This window comes from Tyto alba, unplaced genomic scaffold (assembly GCF_018691265.1).
Source record: "Tyto alba isolate M040663 unplaced genomic scaffold, T.alba_DEE_v4.0 Super-Scaffold_22, whole genome shotgun sequence".
Classification (NCBI taxonomy): Eukaryota; Metazoa; Chordata; class Aves; order Strigiformes; family Tytonidae; genus Tyto; species Tyto alba.
In genome coordinates, this window is record NW_024881296.1 from 777,706 (window position 1) to 804,154 (window position 26,449).

The 26,449-nt window shown below is 45.7% G+C and overlaps 2 protein-coding genes across 7 annotated transcripts in view; one reads left to right on the forward strand and one right to left on the reverse strand.

The window, feature by feature from the left end:
• The first annotated feature begins 166 nt into the window (after positions 1-166).
• Positions 167-20,998, forward strand: UGP2 (UDP-glucose pyrophosphorylase 2). Of its 2 annotated transcripts, none has more exons than XM_042795594.1 (10): positions 167-302; positions 6,586-6,713; positions 7,268-7,375; positions 14,004-14,189; positions 15,633-15,766; positions 16,404-16,701; positions 17,790-17,987; positions 18,177-18,419; positions 18,893-18,997; positions 19,886-20,998. In XM_042795594.1, the coding sequence occupies exons 2-10, from the start codon at positions 6,600-6,602 to the stop codon at positions 19,991-19,993; spliced, it is 1,494 nt and encodes a 497-aa protein (XP_042651528.1). In that variant the 5' UTR covers positions 167-302; positions 6,586-6,599; the 3' UTR covers positions 19,994-20,998. The 2 variants fall into 2 exon arrangements, with proteins under 2 accessions (XP_042651528.1, XP_042651527.1); XM_042795593.1 differs by lacking the exon at positions 167-302 and adding an exon at positions 630-936.
• Positions 20,999-21,775: 777 nt separating this feature from the next.
• The window catches only part of VPS54 (VPS54 subunit of GARP complex), a 54,336-nt gene continuing 49,662 nt past the window's right edge, over positions 21,776-26,449 (reverse strand). For all 5 annotated transcript variants that reach the window (XM_042795590.1, XM_042795591.1, XM_033006564.2 and 2 more), the window contains 3 exons: positions 25,263-25,370; positions 24,195-24,289; positions 21,776-22,232 (listed from right to left, as the gene is read on the reverse strand). In XM_042795590.1, coding sequence (XP_042651524.1) covers positions 22,127-22,232; positions 24,195-24,289; positions 25,263-25,370 — 309 coding nt within the window. In that variant the 3' untranslated portion in view covers positions 21,776-22,126. The remainder of the gene's footprint in view (positions 22,233-24,194; positions 24,290-25,262; positions 25,371-26,449) is intronic.

A 26,449-nucleotide genomic window follows, 5' to 3' on the forward strand; every position in this document is an offset into this window, starting at 1 on the left:
ATCCCGATTTACTCCCACCCGTGTGGGGAGGGGGGGCGTGTGTGGAGGGGTGGGGTGGTTTAAAAGCCCTCAGGGCGGCCGCGCATGCGCCGTCGCCCCCGCAGGCGGCGGGGCGGGGCTAACCGCAGCGCCACGCCCGCTTCCGCCGCCGCCGCGAGGGGCCCGCCGGGAAGGCGGCGGGATCCCTCCCCCCCCCCGCCGAAATGGGAGGGATTATTTTTTTGGGGGGGGGGGGGTGGGGGGGTAGGGGTGTCCGCGCCGCCGCCCCGCCCCTCGCCGCCTGCGGTGCCGGCAGCGACGAGGTGCGTACGGTGGGACCACCGCCCCCCCCCCCCCATCACCTCACCGTGGAGGTGGTGGCGGCGGGGGGGGGGGGGAGGCCCTTCCCGCCGCCTGAAGGAGAGGCGGGGCCGCCCTGAGGGCTAACGGCCGCCCGCGGAGCTTGGGGGGCGGCGGCCGGGTCGGGCCGGGTCGGGTTGTCCCGTCCGGGAGCGGGGAGGAGCCGTGTGGGGAGCTCCCGGGGAGGCGGGCGGCCCAAGCCTCGGCGGGGAGGGGAGAAGAGGAGGGAGAGAAGGGGTTGGGGTGTGTGTGTGTTGGGGGGGGGGGGGCAGGGGGGGTGGGGGGGTGGTGAAACCCGGGGCGCGGCGGGTCCGCCTCTTTCATTGATGAAATTTAAATTCCTCCGGGTTTGCCTCCCGCCCGCCGGCCCGGGAGGAGCGGCTCGGCTGAGGGGCCAGCGCGGCGGGCGGGCGGGCAGCTCCCAGCGGGGTCGGGGCCGCCGTCTCTCCCGTCTCCCCTCGACCGCCGGCGGCCAACCTTCGCGGGGAGGCAGCCTGTCCTCCCCCGGCCTTCGGGTAAAAAAAAAACCACAGCCTTTCTATATAAGAGCAAAGTATTTATTTTATTAAAGAGCGAAAATGTCGTCTTTTGCAAAAGGTAAGCTGATGCGCTGTGTAATTCTTTTTTTTTTTGCTTTGACTCTTCAGTTGTGTATACATATAGATCTCTGCTGTTTTTTTCGTTGTTTTTTGTTTTGTTTTGTTGTTTTTTGGTTGGTTGGTTGGGTTTGTTTTTTGGGGTTTTTTTTGTTTTTTTTTTTCCTCCTCTTTCCAGCAGCCCGGCCGAGTGCAGGCAGCAGTAGGTGTAGCCGCCCGATCAGCAGCCGAGTTGTGATGTGCAAAGGGCTTCCTCAAAAGTGAGATCTGTTATTTGCCGGCGGGGCCTCCGCCGGTTCTGGTTCGCTCCCCTCGGTGGATGCGTGTCTCCTGCGCCCGGTGTCACCGGGCAGTTGGAGCGGCAGGGCTTCAATCCACGGCTGATGCGCAGGCAGGAGCTGGAGTGTACAGGGGGGATCTTTCCAGCGCAAATCTCCCCTCTCCACCAAGCGGTCTGTTAACGTTGGGGGAGGAAGAGCGCTGAGGTCGAGCGTCTTCACTTTTTTTCAGAGGCTTGAGTGTATTTTGGCGTTTTCTGACCCTGACAGGCTCGGGCGCCTCTCCTTTACTCCCCGCATGTGTGAGCGTGTGTGTACGTGGTCTGAGTTTCAGATTCCTTTATTGCGAAACAGGGAACCAGCCCACAAGGGGTCATTTTAAGAAGAAAAATGACTTTGGTGCATTGCTGTGGCAGTTTTCTTTCTGATATCCCTAATGGTGTGTGTGTGCTTTTTGTAATGAAATCCGTGCCTGTAGGTTTCCTTCATATAAATCCATCCAGGCCAATCAACAAATGTAATGCTGCCTCTAGAAAGGAGCACGAGTAAGTCTTTTGCTATAGGAACTTGGACGTTGCAGGTAACTGGGGGCCTTCGAAGGCTTTGGGAAATCGCTGTTGCTCATCCCGTGGATGTCTAGGACTGTAGAGCACTTGCTGTGTAAATGCGTCAACTGTCTGCAAATGTCCTGTGGCACCTGGGCAAAACGTAGATTGCTGGAGGGGGGGAAGTGTTACAGCCGCGTTGCTCAACTGGCTGCTCTGAAACTTAAGATAAGCCTCTTCTTGCTGTGAGATATGTTACAAAAATACATTCCGCATTGTTCTTTTTAAATGGAATTGGCTTATCTCAGCCTACTGCTGAAGGTAGCCATCTTGCAGGCAAGTGATATATTCTATGAAACTGAAAGCTGGAGAAATATGTGTAAAGAACATAACCAGTTTTTTTAAAATTACCAGAGATTTGACAATGCTAAAAGCTTTTTTAAAAAGCATCCACCATTTGTTTATCAGGCCAATACTAGTAAAAAGCGTTGCCAATGTCAAGTGGTATTTTTAGCATGAAGATCAGCTGCTAGACTGAGAAATCCAGCTGTGTCTGACTGTTACACCTAAACTCCTGGTGTGCGCAGCTGGCGGGAATGGCTTCCTAGGTTGCAAACTTGTGAGTTAGCTCAGGCTACCATGCTCATCCGTTAACGAGAGAGAGAGAGCATGTATAGGTTTCACTTCATGTGTGATTCAGTCCAACATACGTTGACAAATTTTGCCATTTGTAGTAGGAAAAGAAAGATGTTTGTAAAGGCTGAGTGGGAACGTTCAGTTTTAAGAACCAAACGAGGTAATATTTATTGTCATGCACATTATAGTGTGGGTATTTAACAAGATTTTTATCCTTGTCTGGGATAAAAATTGCCTTGAACTTTTAGTGGAGCTGGTGGAAGTTCTGGCATTCACTTTGTACCCTCAGCACAGAGTTCAAGGGTAGAGCATTTAAAGTTCAGCTGCGTGTTTTAACTTACTGGCTACACTTCTTGATTTTTATGTAAGTAGTCTGGCTCCAAGGAGACCTAAATAATTTTCTGCTGTAGGTCTTTCTGTATACTTACTTGGATTGCAGAAGTAACCCTCAGCCCAAAAGATTCCCTGTTTTTTCATGAGAGAGGGGACTTCCTTCTTGACTTGTCCCACGACTCCCTCCTGTGCTAGGTCCTTGTATGTGGAGTACCAAGGCAGAGAAGTTCTCTTCTGAGTGAGTTAATGAACAAAACTCATCTATCTTAATGTGTTCTCTGCTTTTAATGTAGAATAAGGTGAAGGAGAGCGGAAGAGGAGTACCTGCAAACCCCTAACTTGAGGGGTCACTGCTATTCTGTTCTGGTGCAGTTTTCCTGAGGATATCTGTCCTTCATTTTGTTTCCGATAGTGTATGAAGACCTCCTTTTTATTAGCTTGATCTGATTTATCGTGGTTTCATATGTCATTTATGTGTCAGTTATAAAGTTACGTATCATCAATCTGCAAATACTCTCCTGTATGCTGTAGTTCATGCTATGAGGGTGAGGGGCAGGTTAGCAGTGAGAGCTGAGCACAGACTATAGAAGTAACAGTGGGGGCAGGAGGCTTTGAGTGAAACTCCCCATGCATCAGACACCACTGCAAACTTTTTCTGCAACTTGAAGACACATTTTCTACTGAAGACATCAAGATAATATATCCTGGGTGGTCATTTTTGCAAAGCCTCATTTTTCTGAAGCCTCAAGTATTTAGTCATGCTCTTCTGTTCTGCGCTAATTTCCTGCGTGGGCTGGTCCCCCTGAGTCTTCCACTACCTTATCCCACCCTTCCTTCAGATGAGTGTTCACAAATATTGGTCCCATAGAAGTAGGCTTAGGCAGAAATCTGAGGTGGTGGTTGTGAAATAGCTTGGAAGAGGCATTTCTTTTTAAAAATAATTTGGGACTTTATGGCCACATGTACCCTTGGAAATCTCTTTCTGCAATTATCCCACACCTCTGCCTCCCATCTGATTTTTTTAGAGGCACAATAACTACTTTTCATGATAGCCCTAGGAAATTTTACTCGCCTGTAAGAAATAACTGCTTTCAGATATGCAGTCGCACTGGCCTTTCTACTTCCTCTTTGCTGCTAGGGCGAAAAGGGAAAACAACCTTCACCTGGGCTGTTAAATTTAACAGTAGCTCACGTTAAAGGGCTGCAGCTGCTTTTCTGCTGGCGGTAGGCTGAGATGCAGAAATACCAGCTTCTTCCCCCAAAACTGAGAGCCAGCAACACGAACAGCTGATACTGGGTTTGCTTGTTTGGAGCAGATGCACCAATGCTGCTGTTGTGGTCTTTGTTTGGGGAGCCTTCAGAGAGTGCCGTAGATCCCCATCCAGTCCAAATCCTGGTGCATGTCTCTTAAGATAAATGCTTAAAAGCCTCTGTGCCTTGCTGTACGCGTTAAAAGCAGAATGGCTTTGAGTTGTTATTTCTCTTGGCTGCTTAGTTACAGTATTCAAATTCTTACCTATGCAGAATAGATACTTTTCCTGCACCAGGCAAACACATGTTTTTATGGACGCCAGCCAGCCGTGTCCTTCCTCTCTCTTTCAAAATAGTAATTATAATAGTACTGACAGTGCTCTCCCTGAGCAGCCGTGCCCTGGCATGTTGAATCTGGATGAGACCGAGTGATTGCAGTAGTTGTTAAATGGTCAGTGTAAAGCCTAAATATTCTCTGTTGCCAGTGAAGGGTGCAGCTGACAGCGCTGGTAGCTTTGGTGGCTTGGGTTTGGGTAAGAAATGTCCCATCTAGCTGGCTGGTGTGCGTGCTTGACACTTGGTATTTAGAAAAAGCAACAGGTTTGCTTTGCTTCTCTGCAAGCACTTTGGTGATCAAATGCATTTAGCATTTGGTCATTAAGTTTGGAGAATTTACAGTATTATAAAAACAAACAAACAAACTAGGACATTATCACACATTCACTTTTATGATGCCTTTTTTCTTTTGATTTGTTTGTGGTGATACTTAATCTCTAAATGCTTTTATCTGATAGATACAAGTCTTTTGGCTAATATGAACAAACAAGATTTTCCTACTTACATGGCAGCCTGGGAAAGTTGCTAGCTGGCTCTGCCTTACTTAGCCTCAGCGTGTTGAACAGCATGAATAATGGTCTCTGAATACTTGATATTTGCAGAGCTTCCTCTGAAATGCGTTGCATCATATTGGGAAGTTCAGATGTTTTACAGGCTGATGAACTGTGAGAAATGACCACTGTTGTTGCTGTAACAGAAGTCATGTATTACAACATGTTGCAGGGAGGATTACAAACATCTGAAAGTATCTCCCAGCAGTTGTTTCTCTGGAAATTTAAGTAGTGCTTCTGTATGCATCAACCCAAAATGTGTGAATGAAAAGACAGTACTTGCAGCAGTTTGGTATGAAAGTATTAAGCTGGTGTAGACCTCCTCATTTTTCTGTAGGAGGAAGTGCTTCCTAATGAAGAGCTGTCCGTGTTTTTACATATTTGACCTGGAAAGATAGGCCTATCAGGCTTTCAACTGTTACCTGTTCTTACTACTAAATGAAGCATTTGAATAAAAAAAGAACCTGTTGTTCATCGTACTGTTCATCTTGAGCTGGCGTTTCCCCTGTGTTACACCACACATAGTATGTGCACTGCAGCACTTGTCTGTCCTTTTTTTTTTTTTTTTTTTTTTTTTCCTCCCCTACCTGCAAAACAGTGCAGTCAGGAAAATGGCTTCTGTGGGCTTCAAAGCAAGGATTAGATATTGTCACTGAGTCTGAGGCTGTGGAATACGTTGCTTAAAAAAATAAAATAAAACAAAAATTGTATTAAAATGAACTGCCTCTGGCTTTCTTAGATGTTGTTAATAGAATAGCCTTTTAATGCATGTTCTAAATAAGTAAACTTTAAATGCAGGTTCCTCTTCTAACAGTATTTTCTGGCAGTATCACTCTGTTCTCTTGCAAACTTTCCTCCTGTCCCTTTTTGCACTAGTATTTGGAGTGTTTCTAAAATCCAGCTATCTTTGGCAATACATCACTCTCCGTGTTACAGAGAAGTGATTACTCAAGGGATCTGGCAGAAATTAAATTAACTGAGGTCTTTAGAGAGCACACTCGGATGACTTCTGAGAACACAGTTCAAATACTTTTTGTTGGAAAATAGTCATGTTATCTCCTGTTTCTTTCTGCGTTGTGGACTTTATAGAACACTTGTGTATTTGCTCTTTTTCACATTTATGGAGCTCATCACTTTCAAAAGCAAAACAAATGCTGGAGTGATAGACAGGCTAATTTTCTAGGTTGCTTAGTAACTGAAAAGCATGCTGTAGTGTGAAAATACTCATGATAAAGTAAGGGAGTATTTACTGGAACAAACTGAAGATTGTGAAAGCGCATTGTATAAATAATTAAAGCATATGTTTTTATTTGCTTGTGTGAACAGAAGGATGCCCTCAATCAGTGTTCTACATAAAATTAACTTTTTTAGTGAAAAGCTTTTTCACACTTACTTGATGCACTAGGATGTGAATTCTTTGGCGCTCAGGCAAAAAAGCGTACTGCTGTGGGGTTTTGGACACTTCTTGAGATGGATAATTGGTCTTTTGGCACTTTTGAGTTTTGAGAGAAGGGTTGTTGTTCTGTGGCCCCTATTTAAGGGCTGTGCTCCAAGTTACTAAGAACAAAACCTTTAGATTACTGGGGTGCTAGCACAGTAATAAAATGAGACTACGTTACATGAGTTTATTAATTCTTAAAAGAAAAATGAAGCCTATTTGCAGTCTAGATAAGCTAGTTTTCTTCCTTTTTCCTTTAACCTCTTTTTGTTTTTATTTAAGATTTTAGCAAAGCAATGTCTCAAGCTGGCACGTCACAGTTTCAGGAAGTCATTCGACAAGAGCTGGAGTATTCAATGAAAGTAGAACTCGATAAGATACTTGCGACTGCACCTTCAAATGAGCTAGAGGTAAGGAGCGTGCTGTGGACACAACTCAGAGCGTGAGAAATTAGGTGCAGGAAGTTGAGGCAAAAATTACACAGGGAGACATGAGTCACAGAATACCGTGATCCTTGTTTTTAGGATGTGCTCTGATCCTGTGTGGAAGAGTAGCCTGGATACCAGTGTCAGTAGGAGACTTTTGGTTCCATATAAACCGGGTGACAAGCTTATTATTCAGTGTTTAATCATCTTAAATTTTTAAAGCTTCTGTGTAATCTTTAATGGATTACAGAAAGTGAGGGTAAAGCTGTTATCCTACCGATTTGGGCCAAATTCCAGTGGTTATGATTTTGACTAAAGACTTGTCTTTTAGGTATTCAAGTTGGTTGTGTATCTTGAGTTTTAGTGGAAATGAGCTTTTGGTACCTTTTAGAATTCTACTTAAATTTTAGCATGTCTGCTTCAGTGCTGATAACATTACTCTTGTGACTAGATTGTACATCAAGTTAGTAGAAATGCTTCCGTGATTGAATAGGTATGCATTAAATACCAACATTAACTAACGCATTTCTTCTTTGTAGCACACTAAAAAGGACCTGGAAGGATTTAAGAAGCTCTTTCATAGATTCCTACAAGAAAAGGGACCATCTGTGGACTGGGGGAAGATTCAGAGACCTCCAGAAGATTCTGTAAGTTGCGATGAAATGACAGCCTGTAAGGAACATAGAACTGATAATTGCTACTTCGAGCAAATAATGTAGTCAGCTGTAGAATGGATATATCTGCCATGGTTCTGTAAAACCATGTAGGACAACACTTTGGATTCTAACTGAAAAATAATTATTTATTGACATATGTTTTATGTGTTCCTGAACATCAGGTCCTGTTTAACATATGTGTCAAGTTCTTTGGTATTATTTTGTTAGGTGTTCTGTGAGCAGGAGAACAAAATGGGACAGATGCCACCTTACCATTTGGTACCTTCTCTGGAGTAAGTGGTAACTTGTGTTAGAGGGGAAGTAGGTAGGACCCTTGTTATTCCCATTTCCCTCCCGCACATGAAAGAAGGTTGCAAGTCTCAGATGAGACTGTTTCCAGGAATCCATTCTGCTAAATAATTTGAAAGGGACATATGGCAAGTGGGCTGGGTTATATAGCTCATTTAACAACTTCTGTAATCTACAGCAGCTCAGGAAAAGCGAGGGATCTGAAACAAGTAGTTGACTGTGGGGGTTATCTGAGTGTAATTTTTTAATGCCATCTATGTTGTTATAACTTATAACCTGCCACTTGAGTTGCTGCTGAAAAAGCACTAAATATTTTTTTCAGCACTGTTTAGTACTGAAGTAAACACTTCCTATTAAACCTAACCTCATTTTATTGATTCATCTGTGGCCCTAGGCTGTCTTTTGACTCCTGCGTAACTAACGGTGTAGCTGTGCTACGAATTCTTGCTTTTCCCAGTGTAGTGATCTCGGCATATTGCGGGACTTCTGTGTCTTCACACATTTGTGGTTTCTCTTAGCCTCTCTGTGGTGATTCAATCGAGGCTCTGTTTCCAACTGAAAGGCAGGCTGTCCAGTTAACTTCCAGAACAGACGCAGTGCTGCTCTCTCAAGCGTTGAAGAATGATGCTGTTTTAGAGCAAGTCTCGGGTTTTTCCAAGGTTGAGTGTTTTCTTTTAGTTTCAAAAACATGTGATGTGTTTCTCTTCTGTACTGTAATGCAGAATGCAGTGTGGCTTTGGGGAGAAAAATCCACCTTCAGTAAAGAGGCCAGGGTGAGAAATTGGAGTTGTAGATAACATGACTTACAACGAAGGCTCAAGAAAAGGGGCTTGCTTTTAGTCTAGAGGGGGTGAGACTCTGTGGAGTGATAAGTCTTTTAAATATGTAAAAAGGTAGTTGCAACAATGAAAAGAATAAACTGTTCCCTGGGTCAAGATAAAGCCTGGGATTAAATTACAGCAATTTGATGCAAGTGAATGGACTGCTTTGTGAAGAGGGAGGGCTATTGTGTATTTTCAAAGTTTTGCACACCTTCAGTGGAAAAACTTTTAAGTTCTGTAAAGGACTGAAAATTACTGGGTAGGACATTAGGAGCAAATGTCAAACGGGAGGGTTATGATAAGACACTGAAATGGACTGATGGGACATTCCCAGGCAAGGCAAGCTGTTTAAAAAGGAACTTAGGCAAAGGTCTAACTTAAGGTTGGTGAGGGCTGAAAGGAAGGCAAGATTGGAAAGAGTATCTCTCTTCTTCCTATGGCCTTTACTGGCTCATTCTCAAACGTGTCAACTTTTGACAAGAGAGAGAGAAAGGTAAGAATACTGCAGAATCAGGTCACTTTGGGTCAGGTGAGATGCATGCATGACCTCAGATGAAATTTTGTTTCCTAGCATGAACTCCAAATCAAGTAATCGTACTTGGTGAATGTCACAGAAGCAAGCTAGGGAAAAATATCTGCAAACAAACTTTCTTCCATGCCCTCTTCACTTCATAATAAATATCTTGCTTTAGGGTTACTTGGATGATACTTAGACTTCCTGATCTGACAGGAGGTGGATTGAGCGCTCTCAAAAACTGAGAGCAAATTTAACTTTCTTGAGTATTTTTTTTTTTCCTTTTTTTTTGCTGACCATATGAGTTCCCTCTCCCTACCATCCTCAAACCCTGCTTTGTATTTACCCTGCCTCCACCTGCTTTTGATATGTCAATCACGTAGGGGACATACTGTGGAAAGTGAAGTGCATCTTACATGAAACCCTTTTCAATTGACCGGCAGCGTAACTTCTCCCAAATTATTCTTTGCTGAGGGGTATGACTTGTGGAATTATTAGATAAAAGTTGACTTCTTAAAGACCATAATTCCAGAATTATTAGTCTAGCTAGTATAGGTAAGAACAGTATGAGCTTTTGGAAGGGGTAAAAAGTGCTAAGTTTAGGAGGGCTTCAGAATAAAGGCTGCAGTATTGAGTTCTTTGGGACAAGTACACATCTGTGAATAGATGCAGGTTTTCTCTGAGTGCCTCTGTTCAGTTCCAGCTGAGTTTTCTTTTCCTAGCTATAAAACCTCACAGTGTACTCTCCTCCTGGTCTCGTTAGAACATCACAGAGGTTGGTACACACAAGACTTGTTTGAAAAGTTCGTTGGTAATCTTGCAAGTGATTTATAATTGCCCACATGGGTGACCTTGTTTTGTGGGGTGGTGGTGTGATTGTGGTGAGGTGCTCAGCTGCTTTGGAGAATCTCGCACTACAGGTATCATGGCCCAGAAGGCAATAGCTGATTCTCCCCAGTGTGAATTTATTTGTCTGTGATGGTTTTGGAGAATTGGTTTGCTGCTTGATCAGTCCAAAGCACTGAGAATTTTGGCAAGTGTAATCTTCAGCTGATACCTAGTATCTCTTTAGGTATTTAGGTATATATGTGCGTGCGTGTGTGTGTGTGTGTGTATTCATACAGACATACACCTGTGTGTATATCTATAAAAACAATAAAAGCACCCCAAAAATGTGCCAAAGTGTGAAGTCGGGGCTTAATTTTAACAGCTTTAAAAAGTTGATGAATAATTTATTGCATTTATAGACTGTGCCTTTTAATTTTCCATTTTACGTAAGCTACTTCTGACTTTCAGATTAGGTCAGAAAGGTGTTTCAGGCTTTTGCCCAGTGCTGTGGGACTGAGCTGTACAGGAGCAGAATTTCTGATCAGACTTCCATGGGTCATCTAATGTGTTATCTGTTGTACTTGTTCTTTGAATGTAGCTTTCTGTTCTTTCCTAAAGCATCTACTGACAAGTAAAGGCTCCTGTCAGTAAATTGAAACAGAAATGATTGTCTCGTAATATTCCTCTGTTTTTCTCTGCAATCGGAGATTTCATCCCTGACCTCCGTGTTTCACTGTAACAGCTAATACTGATGGGCAAGCAACTTGTAAGCTCCAGACAACGGTAACAGGAGATTGAACCCATTTCACACTATATTGGTAAACCTCTGACTTGTTTTTTCCTTCCAGGTGGGTTGCTTCCATATGTCCAAAGGCTTACCGTGATACTAGTGTAGTTAGGACCCATTACTGTTACAGTCTTCAGAGAAGAAAGTTTACTTAGTCACAGTGCTGGTTAACAAGGAGAGGAGGTAAAGCATGTGGACATGGCGAGTGTAATTTAATCCTGTTGATGTAGATGGCAGTGATCTGTTTGTTTGAATTGGTAGCAATAGCAAAGTCCTCTGGGAGGCCTCTGAGAGACCTGCAGTGATCAAGTTAACCTCAGAATAACAATGCAAAACCTCATCTGGGATGTAAAGAGAGCACCCGAAGCAACGCGAGTGGGAAAGGAGCTTGTCTATTAGAGGCTTTTTTTTTTTCTTCCCCCCCCCCCCCCCCGCCCCTCCCAGTGGTCAGATTCTTGCCTGCAGCTCAGGTTGTCATCTCACTGAACTGTATCATGAAGGGAAAGAATGAATGTCGTGCGCTTACTCCAAGGCAAACGTCTTCCTAATCTTCAACTCTGGAAACTGGTTTTAAGGGTTCACTTGGTGCTGTTTCTAAAACTGTCCCTTGGTGCTGAGTAAATATTTCCTTGTTGTTCAGTAAGTACATACTGACTAATATGGGTGTGTTCCTTCCCAGTCTACCCACGATGACAGCCCTGATGCTCATTTTGTCTGTCTCTGACAAACTCTTGCAAACCTCCTTGCAGTAGGAGTATGCTTCTGAAATCTGTTAGTCAAACTCCCAACGTTGCCTCATGCAAACTGTTCCGAGAAATCACTTCTGTGACATTGCCTGCAAAACCAAAAGAAGCTAGATATGTCATTTTAGAACAATCCCAGACCAGTTTTGAGACGTGTCTCAAATGAGTAACGCTGCAGTCATGCATCTGACATTCCTGCCCATTTTTATTCTTGAACTGTTTGCCCATCAGCGCTTGCTTGTTAGGTCCCCTGTTCCAAACCTGGAGAGCAAGAAGTGATTTTTATTACTGTGGAGCAGTAAATACGCTTGTGTTGTACGCTCACAGGTGATGAGGTAGTTCTGCATATTAGTGCCTACACATGACTGGAACTGATAGATGATACCACTGGCATCCAGCAGTCCTGATGCTGCAACAATTCTGCTTGAATTTGAGTTCTTGATGTTTGTTACTCTCTGAATTAAAGACACATCAAGATCCAGGGCTTCATTGTCATTTCAAAAGCCTGTGCCAAAAGAAACTGAAATATTTAGCGAGGCTGAATTATAAATTTTGTGTTGTAGCTGATGCAACATGCAGTGAACGAAATCCTTGCTGGAGGGCCTGGATGGAATTGTTAACTTCATTGGGATTTTAGTCTGCGCTTTCTGCATAAGCTAGTTTCAGGCATGATGGCGAGGGCACAGCAGGGTAGTTGACACTCCAGCAAAAGCAAATGATTTTGAGGCAGTCTGGCACTGAACTGAGAGGCAGGCTTTCTTCTTTTTGGAGACCTATCTTGTGAGTGAGGCAAGAAAAACGTCGTGAGACTTGAAAGTTGAAATCGTTTTTTTGGCTGTTCAGATAGTTTCTGAACATTGTGGGTGTGACTCGCGTCCCACCCAGCTAAAGCTCAAAGGTAAATGTTTTGAATCCATTTCCAGTCTAATATGGAGCGGTACTGACCCTTAGAGTGGATGGGAAGTAGTAAATCTCTGAGTGTGAATCTCTGTAGATCCTGCCAGTAGTGAATCATTCTTTAAGTTTTCTGATGTACCTTTAGTACAATAAAACTGTTTATCATCTCTCTGTTAACGGGAACAGTTGTTGTTCAAGGGTCTGCCAAGCCTGACCACAGTCTCTGTTGCTGACAAAACACGGCAAGATTCTGCTTTTTGCACACTTCTGTTCCTGAAAAGTTCTAGGAACTTTGGAAGGAAGTTCCCACATGTGTCCTCTGTGAAATGGCAGTGACTGTTACTGCTTGCTGCCTGCGCCGTTGTAACTCCATGTGGAGTGATCTTATCTTTAAATATATACCATAAGCTTTCCAGATCCTGCGTAAGGCAGAATTTCCCCAATGTGAGGGATCTGCTCTAATCTGCTGCCCGTGGCGTACTGGAATGCTGGAATTGCGCAAACTCTCCTCTCTGCCCCCACACATCTGAGTAAGAAATATGACACTGTTCCAGGGCCGTGTGAATTTCCATTTGAACCTCAGCCTGACATGCCCAAAGCAAACACAGTTCTGAAAACTACTCTGTGTGTATTTGTTTTTGGAAATCAACTGTGGATCTTACGCACCCCTTATCAGAACTAAAATAATTTTCTTGCTGCTAGAATACACACAGCACTGAAGGCTTTTCTTCAAAAGAAAATCTCTAGAAGGTCAGCCTAAAGGATAATTGTATTGATTTTGCTCTAACAGTTTTGGCATGATACTTGTCATTGCATTGTTACCTTTGGTTTTTTGACTTAGGTGCTTTGGATTAGGGGACAAGCAATGCCTAATGTTAAGCAGACTGTCATTACAAGCCTGATTTTGCTCTCCATCACTAGCCCCAGCTGTAGCCCATGCTCTGTTTTTAAACCCACAGGATGTAGCTGTCAGCAAGGTAGAAGCCTTTCTGCAAGGTTTAATGTGAGCTGGATCGACACATCCTAAAAACAGCAGGATAAGAACTAGGAACTTTGTGTAGCATGCTATCAGGAGGGATGAATTATTCTATTGGACTTGCAGTTGGAATAAAAATTGGTTTAGACTGAGTCAAAGAACCAACCTTTTACCGAGAATGTTGGCTCTGAGAACCTCAGCGCAAAGTATCCAAAAAAATCTGCTGCACGTTTAAGCTGCTCAGGGAAGAAGAAAAATTATGTCCTGCGTGCAGGGCCTGTGTTCTTAAATAACGACCTGACTGAAGGGGGGCATCTCACTGGGAAAGTGAGGTAGGTGGCTCACAAGGAGACCCCCTCTCCTCCTGCGGGACAAGAGGAGGGTTGTGGTAAGTGGCATAACTGGACTTACTTCTTGCTTACTTCTCTTCACTGTCGAGGCAGTTCCCCTTACCTGGAAGATCAGACAGAGACATCTTTTCATCTGGACGAAGCTGATTGTGACTGCTGTTGCCAAGTCTATAGAACCTCTCAAGAAAAGAGGTTATTGTAGTAACAAATTGGGTTGTTTGTATCGTAACAAATGAGATTATTGTAGACTCATTTTGCAGATGTTCCTTAGTGTCATAAATCATATACATAAATGTGGGAGGTGTTGCCAAATTTTAAGTTTTGAAGGTTTGGAGGAGAAAGCAATTTCCTTCCAGATACCTGACTGCTGGGGGTCTTTTGTTTGTTTTTGCAGATCCAGCCCTATGAGAAGATAAAGGCCAGAGGACTGCCCGATAACATTGCTTCTGTCTTGAACAAGCTGGTGGTTGTGAAACTAAATGGCGGCTTGGGCACAAGCATGGGTTGTAAAGGCCCCAAAAGTCTTATTGGGGTGCGGAACGAGAACACCTTCTTGGATCTGACAGTTCAGCAGATTGAGGTAATTTACGATGGGCTTTTCTTTCTATGCTGGAGGAAACAAAGACAGGCTGAGCTTCTCCTGTGTGACCCTTTAAGAGGGATCAGAGTGGAGGCTTGCCAAAAGAAGAGGGAAGTAGGGTGTGGTCACAGTGCTCGGGGGGGGGGGAATTGCTTTGGAAAGAACTGGGGTGAAAGGGAGGGAGGGAGAGATTGGTGACTGAACTCTGTCCACTCAACTAGTTAGCACAGGTGTAACTCACCTGGACAGCTATGGTTGTGTCCAGAAACACATGCAATCACACTGTAGAGCTGGCCTGGCATAGCCAACTCCTCCGGCTTGTTTGCAGCTCCTCCAGGTGCAAGTTTAAGTTTGGCTTTTTAAAAGCTTTTTTAACGAGCAAAGCTCTTCATGGCACCTCCAAGTTCCTTGTCGAATTAAAACTCTCATGCTGGAAGTGATTGCTGGCATTTTCCTCGGAAGAAAGGAAAGTCAAAGAAAATAACAGCTGTTGGTGTTGAGAGAGGACACTTCAGCTTATATGTTTTTAATGCAGACTATTCCTCTTGCAGCAGGTAATTAAGATGGTCAGTAGAGTAGGAGATCGGGTGTGCCTGTTCAATAGGTTCTGGGGCTCCAACGATTTTTGGCCTCGGTGTGGTGTTTGTTTGGGGTGACTTTCCTGTGTATGGTTAGACAGTTCTACACCAGACTTAAATTTATATCCAACTAGTGCAGTCCTAATCCTTTGGTGCTGAGGATGCTTTCTCAAAAGGGTCATTGCAGAAGTCTGGGATGCTACCAGAGGGTGATGATCCCACACAGTCCCCAGCAGACGAGGGTGATTGGAGACACAAAGCTTTGAACTCATTGAAGTATCTTTTTTTTCTTTTCTGCACACTCTGTTTTTGATGGAACGCTGTCATGTTTTCCGATTTTTGCCTTTGCTGTGCTGTCCACGTGGAAACACTCTTGTGTATTTTGGCTCCACTTTACAGATGCCCAAATAATTAACATTGTGACATTTCATTATGTACTCTTGATACTATTGTCCGTCTCGTAGCCCGCCGAAAAGGCTCAAAAGTGCTTACTGTGCAGAGAAGGTTTTGAAACCTTACCCTGACAGACTTTAGTCATTTGCGGAAAAACATGCCTTTTGTAATCAACAATAGCCCAAACTTTAAAATAATCGTTCTGTGGTGTCGTGCTTTTCAAATGTTGAATCTCAGTGCAGATTTTAAAACAATTATATATTAATGAGGGCCTAATCTTTACTACTTACAAGGGTTTGTTTTCCTTTACCCGATTTATTATCCATTGTGTTGGCATAAGCATCTCTGTCTTACCTCATGCATTTGTTATTTCCAGTCTGTTTTATCTAGTAGTTTATTTCTCCCAAAACCTTAGGTGTCAGAGTTAAAGCTAATAAGCCATGCGGAATTGACCATTTCTTTTCCATCTCAGCATTTAAACAAATCCTACAACACCGATGTTCCTCTTGTTCTCATGAACTCCTTCAACACCGATGACGACACGAAGAAAATCTTGCAGAAGTACAGTCACAGCCGTGTGAAGATATATACTTTTAATCAGAGCAGGTATCAGAAAAACTTTTCTACCTGGGGGGGGAAAGGAAAAACTAGCTTTCGTTTCTCTGCATTCCAAATGGTGTGGGGTTTTTAGTTTGAGATGCTGCGGTAGCAACAGCGTCTTGTGTACCCATCAGTCTCTGTTTCGGGCCTCTTTGAAAGCGGAGTTAAAGGCAATGTATTAAAATTAGGGGGGGGGGGGGGGGAGTGGGGGACCCAGCTTCTAAGAAACATTATGTCCAACGGTGTACTGGGTGCTGGCCACTTGGTTCCTGAATCTGCCTTTAGGATGTCTGGGCTCCAGAGGGAGACACAACGCGGCTTCCGTATCGGGAGCGAACTCTGAAGGGGCTGATGATGCCCGGGGCGTGCTTGGCGGGCTCTGAGCCTGCCTGTCGGAGGAACGCTGCTTTACAGCGCCCTCAGGGAACTGTGGCTCTCGCTCCTCCAAGGAGAGATTACCTTCTGCAGCTTCTCAGTGATAGCTCAGTATATTTGGATGGGTCTTTCCATCTCGAGTACTTACATGACCTAGAAAGCCTGTCTTCAAAACCTCTACGAAAAAGCACGTTTATGACTGTATTGTGGTTTTCTTTATGCTAATCCGACACTGGTGAGAACTTAACAAACCCCATTGTCTTCCCAGGTATCCTAGAATTAACAAGGAAACTCTGCTGCCAATAGCCAAGGGTGTGTCTTACTCAGGAGAGAACACAGAGTGCTGGTATCCTCCAGGCCACGGAGATATCTACGCCAGTTTCTATAACTCTGGTCTGCTGGATAACCTTATTGGAGAGGGGAAGGAGTATATTTTTGTATCCAATATAGATAACTTGGGTGCCACCGTGGACCTTTACATTCTTAACCATCTCATGAACCCACCCAACGGAAAACGCTGTGAATTTGTCATGGAAGTGACAAACAAAACCAGGGCGGATGTGAAGGTAACGGGAGCGAGTTGCGCGAGTCTGAACGCTGCCTGGCGTGCTGGTGAAAACCTCAGCCTCTTGTCTCTTCTGTGTGCATGAATTCAGATGTACATTAAATCTTCTTAGAGCTATTTTAGGCATCATTTAACACATCAGCTGTGATCTAATTTGAGATGCACAAAATCAGCATGTTTCTGAAGTTCTAATTCATGGAACAAATGGGATCTAGGTTTTGGGCAACAGCAGACAAGGACAGCCCGGGCTTGACTGATGGCTGAAAACCCAAGTGATTTCTGCAGCGTGCCAGCCACAACCTCCATACCTTCCCCAAACTGCCACTTACACCGGGGAGGGGGGGGGAAGTTTGAGGATGGTAAAAGCAGAGCTCTGAGGGGGAGCGGCGGGGGGAAATGCAGCCGTTGCATCTCTGCTGACTGAAAACCCAGGTGCCGGGGGGCGCGTTGCGCAGCTCAGCTTGGCGTGGCTGCCAGCCTGCTCCTGCCCTGGCCGCCCGACTTCGTACACCGTCCGGCTGTACCGACCTGCCGGGTGGTTACGGCTTGTACCAAATACCTGTAGCATGCAGTCACCTGTCCCGTAACTCCACTTCGCCTCTAGTCTGTGACCTGTGAGGACGGGGAGGAAGTGTATTTTCCTCTGTATTCATCAGATAGAAAGCCAGCTCTGATTTAGTCCTATAAAACCACAGAATCGCGCTGTCAGGATGCAGTTCAGGTTACTGAAGTACCACTTGTTTCTCCGGTAAGTGCCACAAATGCAGGGCTATTAGATCTCATTTCGGTTTCGCTCTGTAAGCTCGCCAAGTGCTGCTGATTTTTTTTGACAACAGCCGCACGCGCAAAAAGATTCTCAACAACTTTCATTAAAAGAATTGAACTGTCTTGGCGTGCTGGATCATGAGCGTTTGACGGTTCTGACCGTACTTTAAACGTTCTCTGTAATTAGTGACCTGGTAGCTGAACACAAGCGGCATGTTTTCACTGAGGTTTAACTCATATGCCAACACAGCAGTGCGTCCGTGGGGGGACATTTCTCTGGCGCCTCATGAAGGGGACTTAAAACTTCTTCTTTGACCCTCGCAGGGTGGCACGCTGACGCAATACGAAAACAAGCTGAGGCTGGTGGAGATAGCTCAGGTCCCAAAAGCGCACGTGGACGAGTTCAAGTCCGTGTCAAAATTCAAAATCTTCAATACCAACAATTTGTGGATTGCTCTGTCTGCGATCAAAAGGCTGCAAGAGAAAAACGCTATTGACATGGAGATCATTGTCAATCCAAAGGTAATCAGCTAGGAAGATTTTAGAGGAAACGGACTCAAAAGAACTGTTTGTTTCTAGGTAACTGAACAGGGGCTGCCGCCTTCAAAAAGGAGCCGGTCTGTCGGTAACCGCCGAGCTCTGACTTAGGCTCCTCGCGAGTTCCGAGTGCCGTTACCTGCTGGTTGTGTTTACGTGAGTTTTCTTTTCCAGACTCTGGATGGAGGCTTGAACATTATCCAGCTGGAGACTGCGGTCGGTGCTGCTATTAAGAGTTTTGAGAACTCTCTGGGGATAAACGTACCTCGTAGTCGTTTTCTGCCTGTTAAGACCACGTCAGATCTCTTGCTTGTGATGTCGAATTTGTATAGCCTTAATGCTGGGTCTCTAACGATGAGCGAGAAGCGTGAATTTCCGACAGTGCCTCTTGTCAAACTGGGAAGTTCTTTCACAAAGGTAAACTCCTATAATTATACTTTTGTTGGTATCTATTTGAATAAAAATACAGTCCGCAGCAATACAGAAGTTGAAGCGAACCTCACTTTTCTCTCTCTCTGCCCATCCGGGCGTTCCCTTCTGCTCTTTGTAAAGAGCTGTTAGGCTCTTGGAACACGAACTACTCAACGGGTGCGTAAGGGCACACCGCTCTCAGGCGCTCCTCTGCCCTGCCAGTCGAGGAAAAGGAAGGTGAATTGGGTGGTGTGGGCTCTCCAGAGCCCGCCTGGCTTCGGTGGGATACTGCCCGTGCTGCTGCTCGTAGTTCCCACTGTCAGAAATGACACTACCACATCGCTTCCAAAGGAGCGGTTCTCGTATTTGTCGGGGGCAGATTCCAGGAAGCTCTCTGAAAGGAGTTTTCAGGAAGCTCCCACACTTGTCTTAACCCGCAGATGGATTTAAGCTGTCGATACTCTCTCCTCTCCCCAAAGGTTCAGGATTACCTGCGGAGGTTTGAAAGTATTCCCGATATGCTGGAGCTGGATCATCTCACGGTTTCAGGTGATGTCACATTCGGGAAGAACGTTTCATTAAAGGTGAGTGTGTTTATGCTTCTGCCGCAGCGTGCCTGCTCTCTGCTCCCTGCCAATTGATCCTGCCCCAGGCAGCGCCTTACGCACGGGCCGTGGAAGGGCTCCCGGGCATTAAGTAACCAGCCCAAGGCTGCGGAGGCCCAGCCCGAGCACTGACCCTTACAGAGGAGTGCAGGCTGTTACTGCTGGAGCCGCTTCTCTCTGTAGCCCCAGGGAGAGCAGAGGTTTATCTGTGAACCTTGAAAACCCCACAGAGCTCATGCCTCTGTTCAAAAAAAAAAAAAAGCTTACACCTTTGTCCTTTTGCTCTGCAAGGCACGTACCGCCTCACCTCCGGAGCTGGCTTTAGAGCCACGGGATCTTTCTCACCACTCCTTGATTTACCAATAAAGGCTGGAGCTGAGCAAATCAGTTTCTCAAATTCTTCCTTGGGACCTGGCCAAGCCTAGCGTGGACATTGTCATGGTCCCGTAACAGCCCAGGGCAGGGGAGCCCCTGCCCCAAGGGGCACTTGAAGCAGCTGTGGCTGTTACCAGGCCCCGGGCTCGTGTCTGTGCTTGGAGCTGTAGTGGTGAGCGGGGCCGGGGCAGGCTGATGTGGGGGACGCTGGCGAACGAGCAGACAGGGCAAGGGTGCTAACAAGCCTCTATCTTCAAAGAAGGCGTCTGCTCTGCTTGTAAGCTGACTGTATCTAGTATGACAGTCTTGCCGTTACTGCTAGCTTAAAACCTTTTTGGGGTGGTGTATGTGAAAAGTCTACGCAAAAACACCACAGCCAACTGCAGCCGGGATCTGCCCCCGTTGCAGGCTGGTCCTCCGGACAACGCTGCTCTCGCTTAGTCCAAATCGACAGGCAAGAGAAAGTTACTAATCACTTTTCTGTAAATTTAGGGAACAGTTATCATCATTGCAAATCACGGCGACAGAATCGATATCCCAGCTGGAGCTCTACTAGAGAACAAAATCGTATCTGGCAATCTCCGGATCCTGGACCACTGAGTCAGGGAGAGGGCGCGGTCGGGGCTGTAGACTGCTGTGCTAAAGCAGCCTCGTGCTGGAGGAACCTTTTAAGCGTTAGAAATCTAAGTACACAGAGGGCCTATGCTTTGTCATCTTCACAGTACCCCGCAGTATTAATTTAAAATTAATTTCTCTCGCTTATCTTCTTAAGCAGACACATAGCGCAATGGATGTGCGTAAGTAACGCTTCAGTCCTTAAAGAGATTCTGTAACTCAGTTAATATAACCTTGAAGTGCAATACTGTTTGTCTTGCGGTAAGATGGACAGATCTTTGATAAGAAGTGAAGAGGCTTGCCTCTAACATTTAGTAGTTTTGAATTGCTTGTAACTGCAGAAATAAAGCTGTGAAGCAATACACGTGGGACACCGCTGTTAGCAGCCACTCCTGTGACTTTTGATGAAGTGTAAGTGCAAGCACAGTTGAAGAACCAAAAGTTTCACTACTGCTAAATGGGCTGTCGAAACCCTGTATTTCATGTGCTCACAAACATCCCCAACTCTGGCCCTCTCCGACCCCTGCAAACTACAAGTGGGACGTCCTATCCCAGTTGTATGTCACGATACTGGGCTAAGGCTGTCGATACCTCCATTTCTGTATTGTGAGAGTGGGAAGCGGTGGTGTTCCCAACTCGCCCAAAGAATCTAATACTTGAGAAAAACGCCTCAGTAGCCACGTGTGGTGTTTTGCTTTTTCACATCCCATTGAAGACTGGATCTCCTGTTAATATCTTACTCCTTGCTCTGCCCTCTTTTTTTCAATAAATGGATCACATTGACTACACCCCTGTTCATATTGTCACAGCCATGTATGTTAATTTATCTTCTCTCGAGTCATTTCTAAATTTGTACAGGAACTGAAATCCCTGTCCTGATCACTATCGATTTCTTAATGTTTCTCTTGTATTTACATGCAGACAACTTTATTTTATAAGCTTAGTATAACACTGGTATGTATCATTAAAGAAGTTGGTCTTTAAAAACAACTGTGATTTTTATAGTTTTATTTTGACTGACACTTAATGACATCTGTTACGCTAACAGATCAGCATGCCTGTCTGAAGAAGCCATAGGCACACATACACACTGTGGACCGTTCCATCGTACGTACTCGGTGCGGGGTTAGGCACTGGGACTCTGCTTAGGTAACGAGGTGTGAGGTGAAATACACAGGCACTTTTACTTAGTAGTTCTGGCAGCATCATCCAGTCTTAAAAGGTAGTATTAAAAACTCGTCAATAAATACATTTCACTTGCACCTTCCTTACCGGTGCAGCGTTTTTACGAGCAGCCTAAAAACTTGGAAAGTTCTTCCCGCCCTGTTTTCTGTGTCCTCCTCTGTCCCCCACTACACCCCCCCCCACCTTGGTGTCTTTAAAAGGGTGGAGCTGTTGGCAAAGTCCTGAAAGGGCCCAGCTCCGGGGAGCTCAGCCTTTTTCTTACCTTCCCCTTCCCCCAGCAGCTCTCCGTTACCTCGGCAGCTCCCAGCAGTAGGTAACGGCTGCGGTGAGCTGCCGCCTGGTTAAACCCCCCGTCTGGAGGTGGCAGCTCAGAGCCCAGCTGCCAGAAAGCCCCTGAACCAGGACTGCTCCCTAACAAATCTGAATTCCTATGCGAGCAATCAAAAGACATTTATTTATATAAAGTTCTGTAAAAAAATAAATTTTAGAACAGCATAGTTTCATAGAGAAAAACATTTTCTACAGAGTTCCAACTGCAAGATTTTTATATTGTACCATCATTAAATAAGGTGGGACACCATGTGAATTTCATTGCACTAGAAGAAATGCAAAGCATCTTTTTAATATAAAGATATACAGAGCATTCTAGACAACTACAGCTGTGTTACAGCTATGTGTTCTTTTGGATTTGGTCCAAAGAAACCTGAGTCTGTTTCCAGAGAGAATGAGAAAACATTGCACAGACAGCTGATCGCTTGTTTCGTGCTGAAGGACACAGAAAAGATCACTCCCTGCAGCTCACTCTGAGTCTAGCTTCCCCCGCCAGCCACAGCGTCCTTTCTGGGACTCGAGTATTCACCTCCCAGTCGTCAGGCTGCTTAGAAGAAAGTCGGTCTGTCGGCAGAGCCAAGCGGCTGCTCCCAGTGGGGATCATCACCTCTTCTGCTCCCAGATTTCGGCCATGTTCAGGTCTAAGTCATTAAGGCCTTTCAGGGCTTGAAGGTTTCCAGTGTAAAAAGCTACATCTGAAGTAACCAGGCTGCAGTTAAAACAACAGAACAAGATTAGCATCTGAACCTACCAAACCCACCGGGGGCATTCAGAAATTCCAGCCGGGTTTGTTCCTGGCTTGGGCACACGGTGACAGCAGCGCGCGGTTCGAACACGCGGCCTGGATTAGATGTTTTAAATTACCAGTTCCAAACCCAACTCTACGGCGGCGGCTGGTTTGACAAGCAGTGACCGGACGGGATCACTGCTAGGTGTAAAACTGGTTACAGGGAAGGGAGGTCAAATGACGAGTTCAGAAAACTCAGCCGGGTTTGGAATTCTCTTGCTGTGACCCCAGGCTTATCTCGACTCAAACCCCTGATTCTGTTGCACTGATTAATTACTGCAACATTAGCTTCTGTATCTTAGAAGGTAAACCTAAAAGCAACAAAACCCTCACGCTGTTGGTAGCGGTTTACAGAGAGTTAAAATCCCTCGTGCATTGTTGAAGCGTATTGGGGGACGACAGAAACATGATCGTGGTGTTTCCAGTTAGAAAGCAGCAAGATGTAGGCAAGAAAGTTGTATTTGCATAGTAAAAAATTAACCAGGACTCACAGACCTGGATTTTTACGATTACCACAGAAACGAGCAGTTTAAAATAGGACGAGGATCAGGGAAGCGTGTTAAAAACTAGGTCGGTGAGGATCGCAGGAACAGCAGCAAGTGAATTCCAGCGTTTGATGTTTCCCTTCTCCAGCAGCCCCGACGACGCGCTCCCGGAGAGCCGCGTTCTGAAGTGGCAACTGCTGCCATGAAAGAAGGAGCCCCAGGCCAGCGCCGTTTCCCAGCCGCAGCCGAGACCCTTCTGACAGCAAGGAGGACTCTGCTGGGAAATCCAGCACCAGTACGTCACCGGGGACACCTGCCCCACACCCTCCTATCCAAAAGGGATCCGTTTAGGCCGTCCAACCGCGAGCCCCAGACGAAGCCAGAAGAGCGGGCTGAAGACAGCACAGCGCGCTGCCCGGGGCCCGCAGACCCGAGTGTGAAACGCTCCTGGCCGCGCCCCGGGTGCTCTCGCCTCAGCTAGGGCTGCTGCGGCCTCCCCGGGGTTGCTGGCTTACAAATACCTTGGTAGGCAGCAAATGCGAGTGGATGTTTATCTTGCAAATACACCGCAAGTACAGAAGATCATTTCAGATGCACACTTTCACAGAGGACGAGGATGAATAAGTTTAAGCAGGACAAGTAAGAACAAACTGGACGGGAACAAAACCCTTCTTCATTCCAGCAACATTTGGAGCATTTAGAAACTTCCTTCTCTGGCTTCTTCAACCTAAGACCGAGTTTTCTTGCAGGGGGGTAGGCTGACTGAATTTCACCTCGACTACACTGCAGGTAAACCCCCCCGGGTCATTGAGAACAATTATAAAGCCCACCGGTTTCAGGGGACAATAAGACTTAGACCAGGATTCAGCCTGCGAGAGGCCGGCCGCTCCCCGGGGAGGTGCGGGCCGCCAGGCACGGCCGGCCATCCCCTCCCGGTGACAGAGCCTTGGGCTGGAGCAGGAAAGGGGAAAAGCTCTAGGAGCATAATCTCTGTTTCAAATCAAGCTCTGCTGTAAAAACAATTTCTGCGTAGAAGCTGCCCGTCGCACAGACGAAATAACCACTTTTTCCTATTTTTACTTCGCTAACGCCGTGAGTCATCATCCACATTTCACAACTGCTTTCATGAATCACGCGGTTCTCGCGGACCCAACTGTCACACAACAGGAGAAAAAGCAACTCACAGGCTGAGGAAACCTGCAGCAGGCTTCCACCAGCAGGACATTGCCCATCTCCCACTCCATTACCGAGCCGACTGCATGCCTAGTCACTATGGAAAGGCACGAGTCCTGTCGTTTCCTCTAAGCAAGCCCCAAATGGGGCACACGACAGCCCAGAGCGGGGCCGCGTTCGGCAATCACAACTGTCTTGCAGAAGACAAAGCCTCGCCCAAACGTACCCGTTGAGAGGTCCTCCGTCGTTGACTACATTGAGGTGGGCCAGCTGCCTCTTCAGGTGAAGTTTGTAGCTTGCGTTAATTCGTAAAAACAACATCTAGAAGAAACCACAGAACCAGAGTTAGGAGCCACCCCCGTGCTCGCACCGCTGCCTACGGCAAGGAAACACGCTGTGAGCACCTTAAATCACTAACCTTCGGTTTCCTTTTTGCAATTATTGGGATTTTCTGTTCTGCCAGTCCTTCGGGCTCCCGATCTTTCTGGCCATATACAATTTATAACACACAGGGCAGTATACACCCTCATTTATTCGTTACATGTTGCACTCAGAGGACACGTTTTTTGGAGCGTGAATTTTTCTGCCCCCATGTCTGAAGCATCCAGCAACGTGTAATTAAGGCTAGAAGGCAATAAAGCTCCTTCCTGTACTATAACCACTTAAAGTTGTTTGTTTTTTTTTCACGCCCCCCCCCCCCCCCCCCCAAGAGAAAGGGTGAAAAAGCGTTTGAAGAGACCATTTAATTTAGTGCAAAAGAGAAACCACAACTTAGCATATTCACTGACGGGGTAAGTCCTTCCTATCCTTAGACTTAACAACTCTGCAGTGGCAAAGTGCAGCAAAATACTGAAAAAGCACATCTGGTACAGTTTGGCTGCATAATGCATTTAGGGATCTTCAGAAGCCACTCAGTTTGAGCAGTGTTACAAAAGAATTCCCTAAAAGTGCTGTACTCAAAACCCAAAGTGTTGCCATTTGTGTAGAATTTCAGCGCTAATTCCCGAATCGAAGATTCGCCTCTCTAGACATTAAAACGCAGCTCAGAGTGCTGGAATCAGTCAGTTCTTTTTGCGTGTCTGGGCGTTCTCCCTGCACACCCAAACACTTACTCCGGTTCAGACCGTGCTGTCTGCATGACTGCTGCCAACCCCTTTAACGTGTGGGTTTCACAAAGACTCTAAAAAGATCCCCCCCCCCCGCCCCGCTTAGAGAAAGCCGAAGTTTCTCTTGCTACCAAGTCCGTGTGCATTTGCAAGGGAGGTGTTACATGGGTCTCAAAAATAACATTCACCTGAGTTTGCTCCTCAGGAAGGAGATCATATATAGCTTCATGCATCTTTGCCATTTGCTTGCAGATATTCCTGAAGCATGCTGAAGGAACAGGAGCTTTCACTTCATACTGAAAATAAAACCACAACCAGTTACTCCTCTCTACTGCTTTCAATCTGTTTATCTAGGAGAGTTTCCAACAGCCACCTGAAGCCCCGCGTTGCTAATGCCATCGTGAATCAAGGTTCACTTAGCATCTCACGAATGAAAATGGTTGCTGGCCGTATCTGATTCAGCCAAGGACTCCCATCATACAATCTTTCAGCACTTCTTGCCTTACAAGCAAACAGTAACATTCAAAGCAGTATGAAGCCTGAGGGTTTCTCAACTTGATCTATTCCGCTTTTCTTAGTTTGAATTGCTTCTCTTTGCTCGTTGCTTGTTGTTGGTTTCCATCACCCTGTGAATTACAGACGCAGAGAGAACCATCGCCGTGCCAGCTACACAGATGCTAGCTGGCCCTATCCTGCAGATCTGTACCAGTCAACCACAGACAAGCAATTCTACCTCTGAGGAGTAAGCCCCTCATGAGAAAACTACTTCTCGAAGATTACGTACATCCAAATTTCTGAAGAAACAAGGGAAGGAAAGCATCAAGAAATGGAAGCTCCTGAAAACTCAATATTGGCCATAAAAAAAAACAACAACAACAAAAAAACCCCACAAGAACACTGCAGTAATGCCTTGGAAAACAGAGCAGAGAACATCCTTTCTCCCAGTGGCTGAAATCCAAGAAACAAGATACTGGAAACCACCAGACAGACGGCAAGAGATTTGCTACAAAGGGAGCAAAATTCTTACGTCCCCAGCCTGGATAGGGAAGATCTGAATGCGATTTTGGAAGCACTTTGAAAAACTGTCCCCGGAACAGTGAAGCCAGCTCTTCAGTTCCTGGTGGAGAGGCTGTGCTAGCACAGGCCTGGGCTCACCACCGGTAGGTCGCCGTTGGTAGGGTGATACTTCCCCACAGAGCCTTCCACAATTCAGTGGTGAATCAGTCCAACTAAATTATTTACAAACACATCGGAGGAGACGCCCTCTCTCATTCTAGCCTGAACTGTGAAAGAGAACAAAGCTCGCCTGAGTGTGCGGGGAAAAAAAGAAATGGGGAGTTTTGAGAAAGCCTTGATGGAAAGCTGAACCCGTGAC

Bases quoted from the DNA above. Each gene is read 5' to 3' on its own strand.
- UGP2 (XM_042795593.1), top strand. The intron at 17,988-18,176 runs GTAATCAGCTAG...TTTCTTTTCCAG, and splicing joins AGATCATTGTCAATCCAAAG to ACTCTGGATGGAGGCTTGAA. The intron at 18,420-18,892 runs GTAAACTCCTAT...CTCTCCCCAAAG, and splicing joins TGGGAAGTTCTTTCACAAAG to GTTCAGGATTACCTGCGGAG.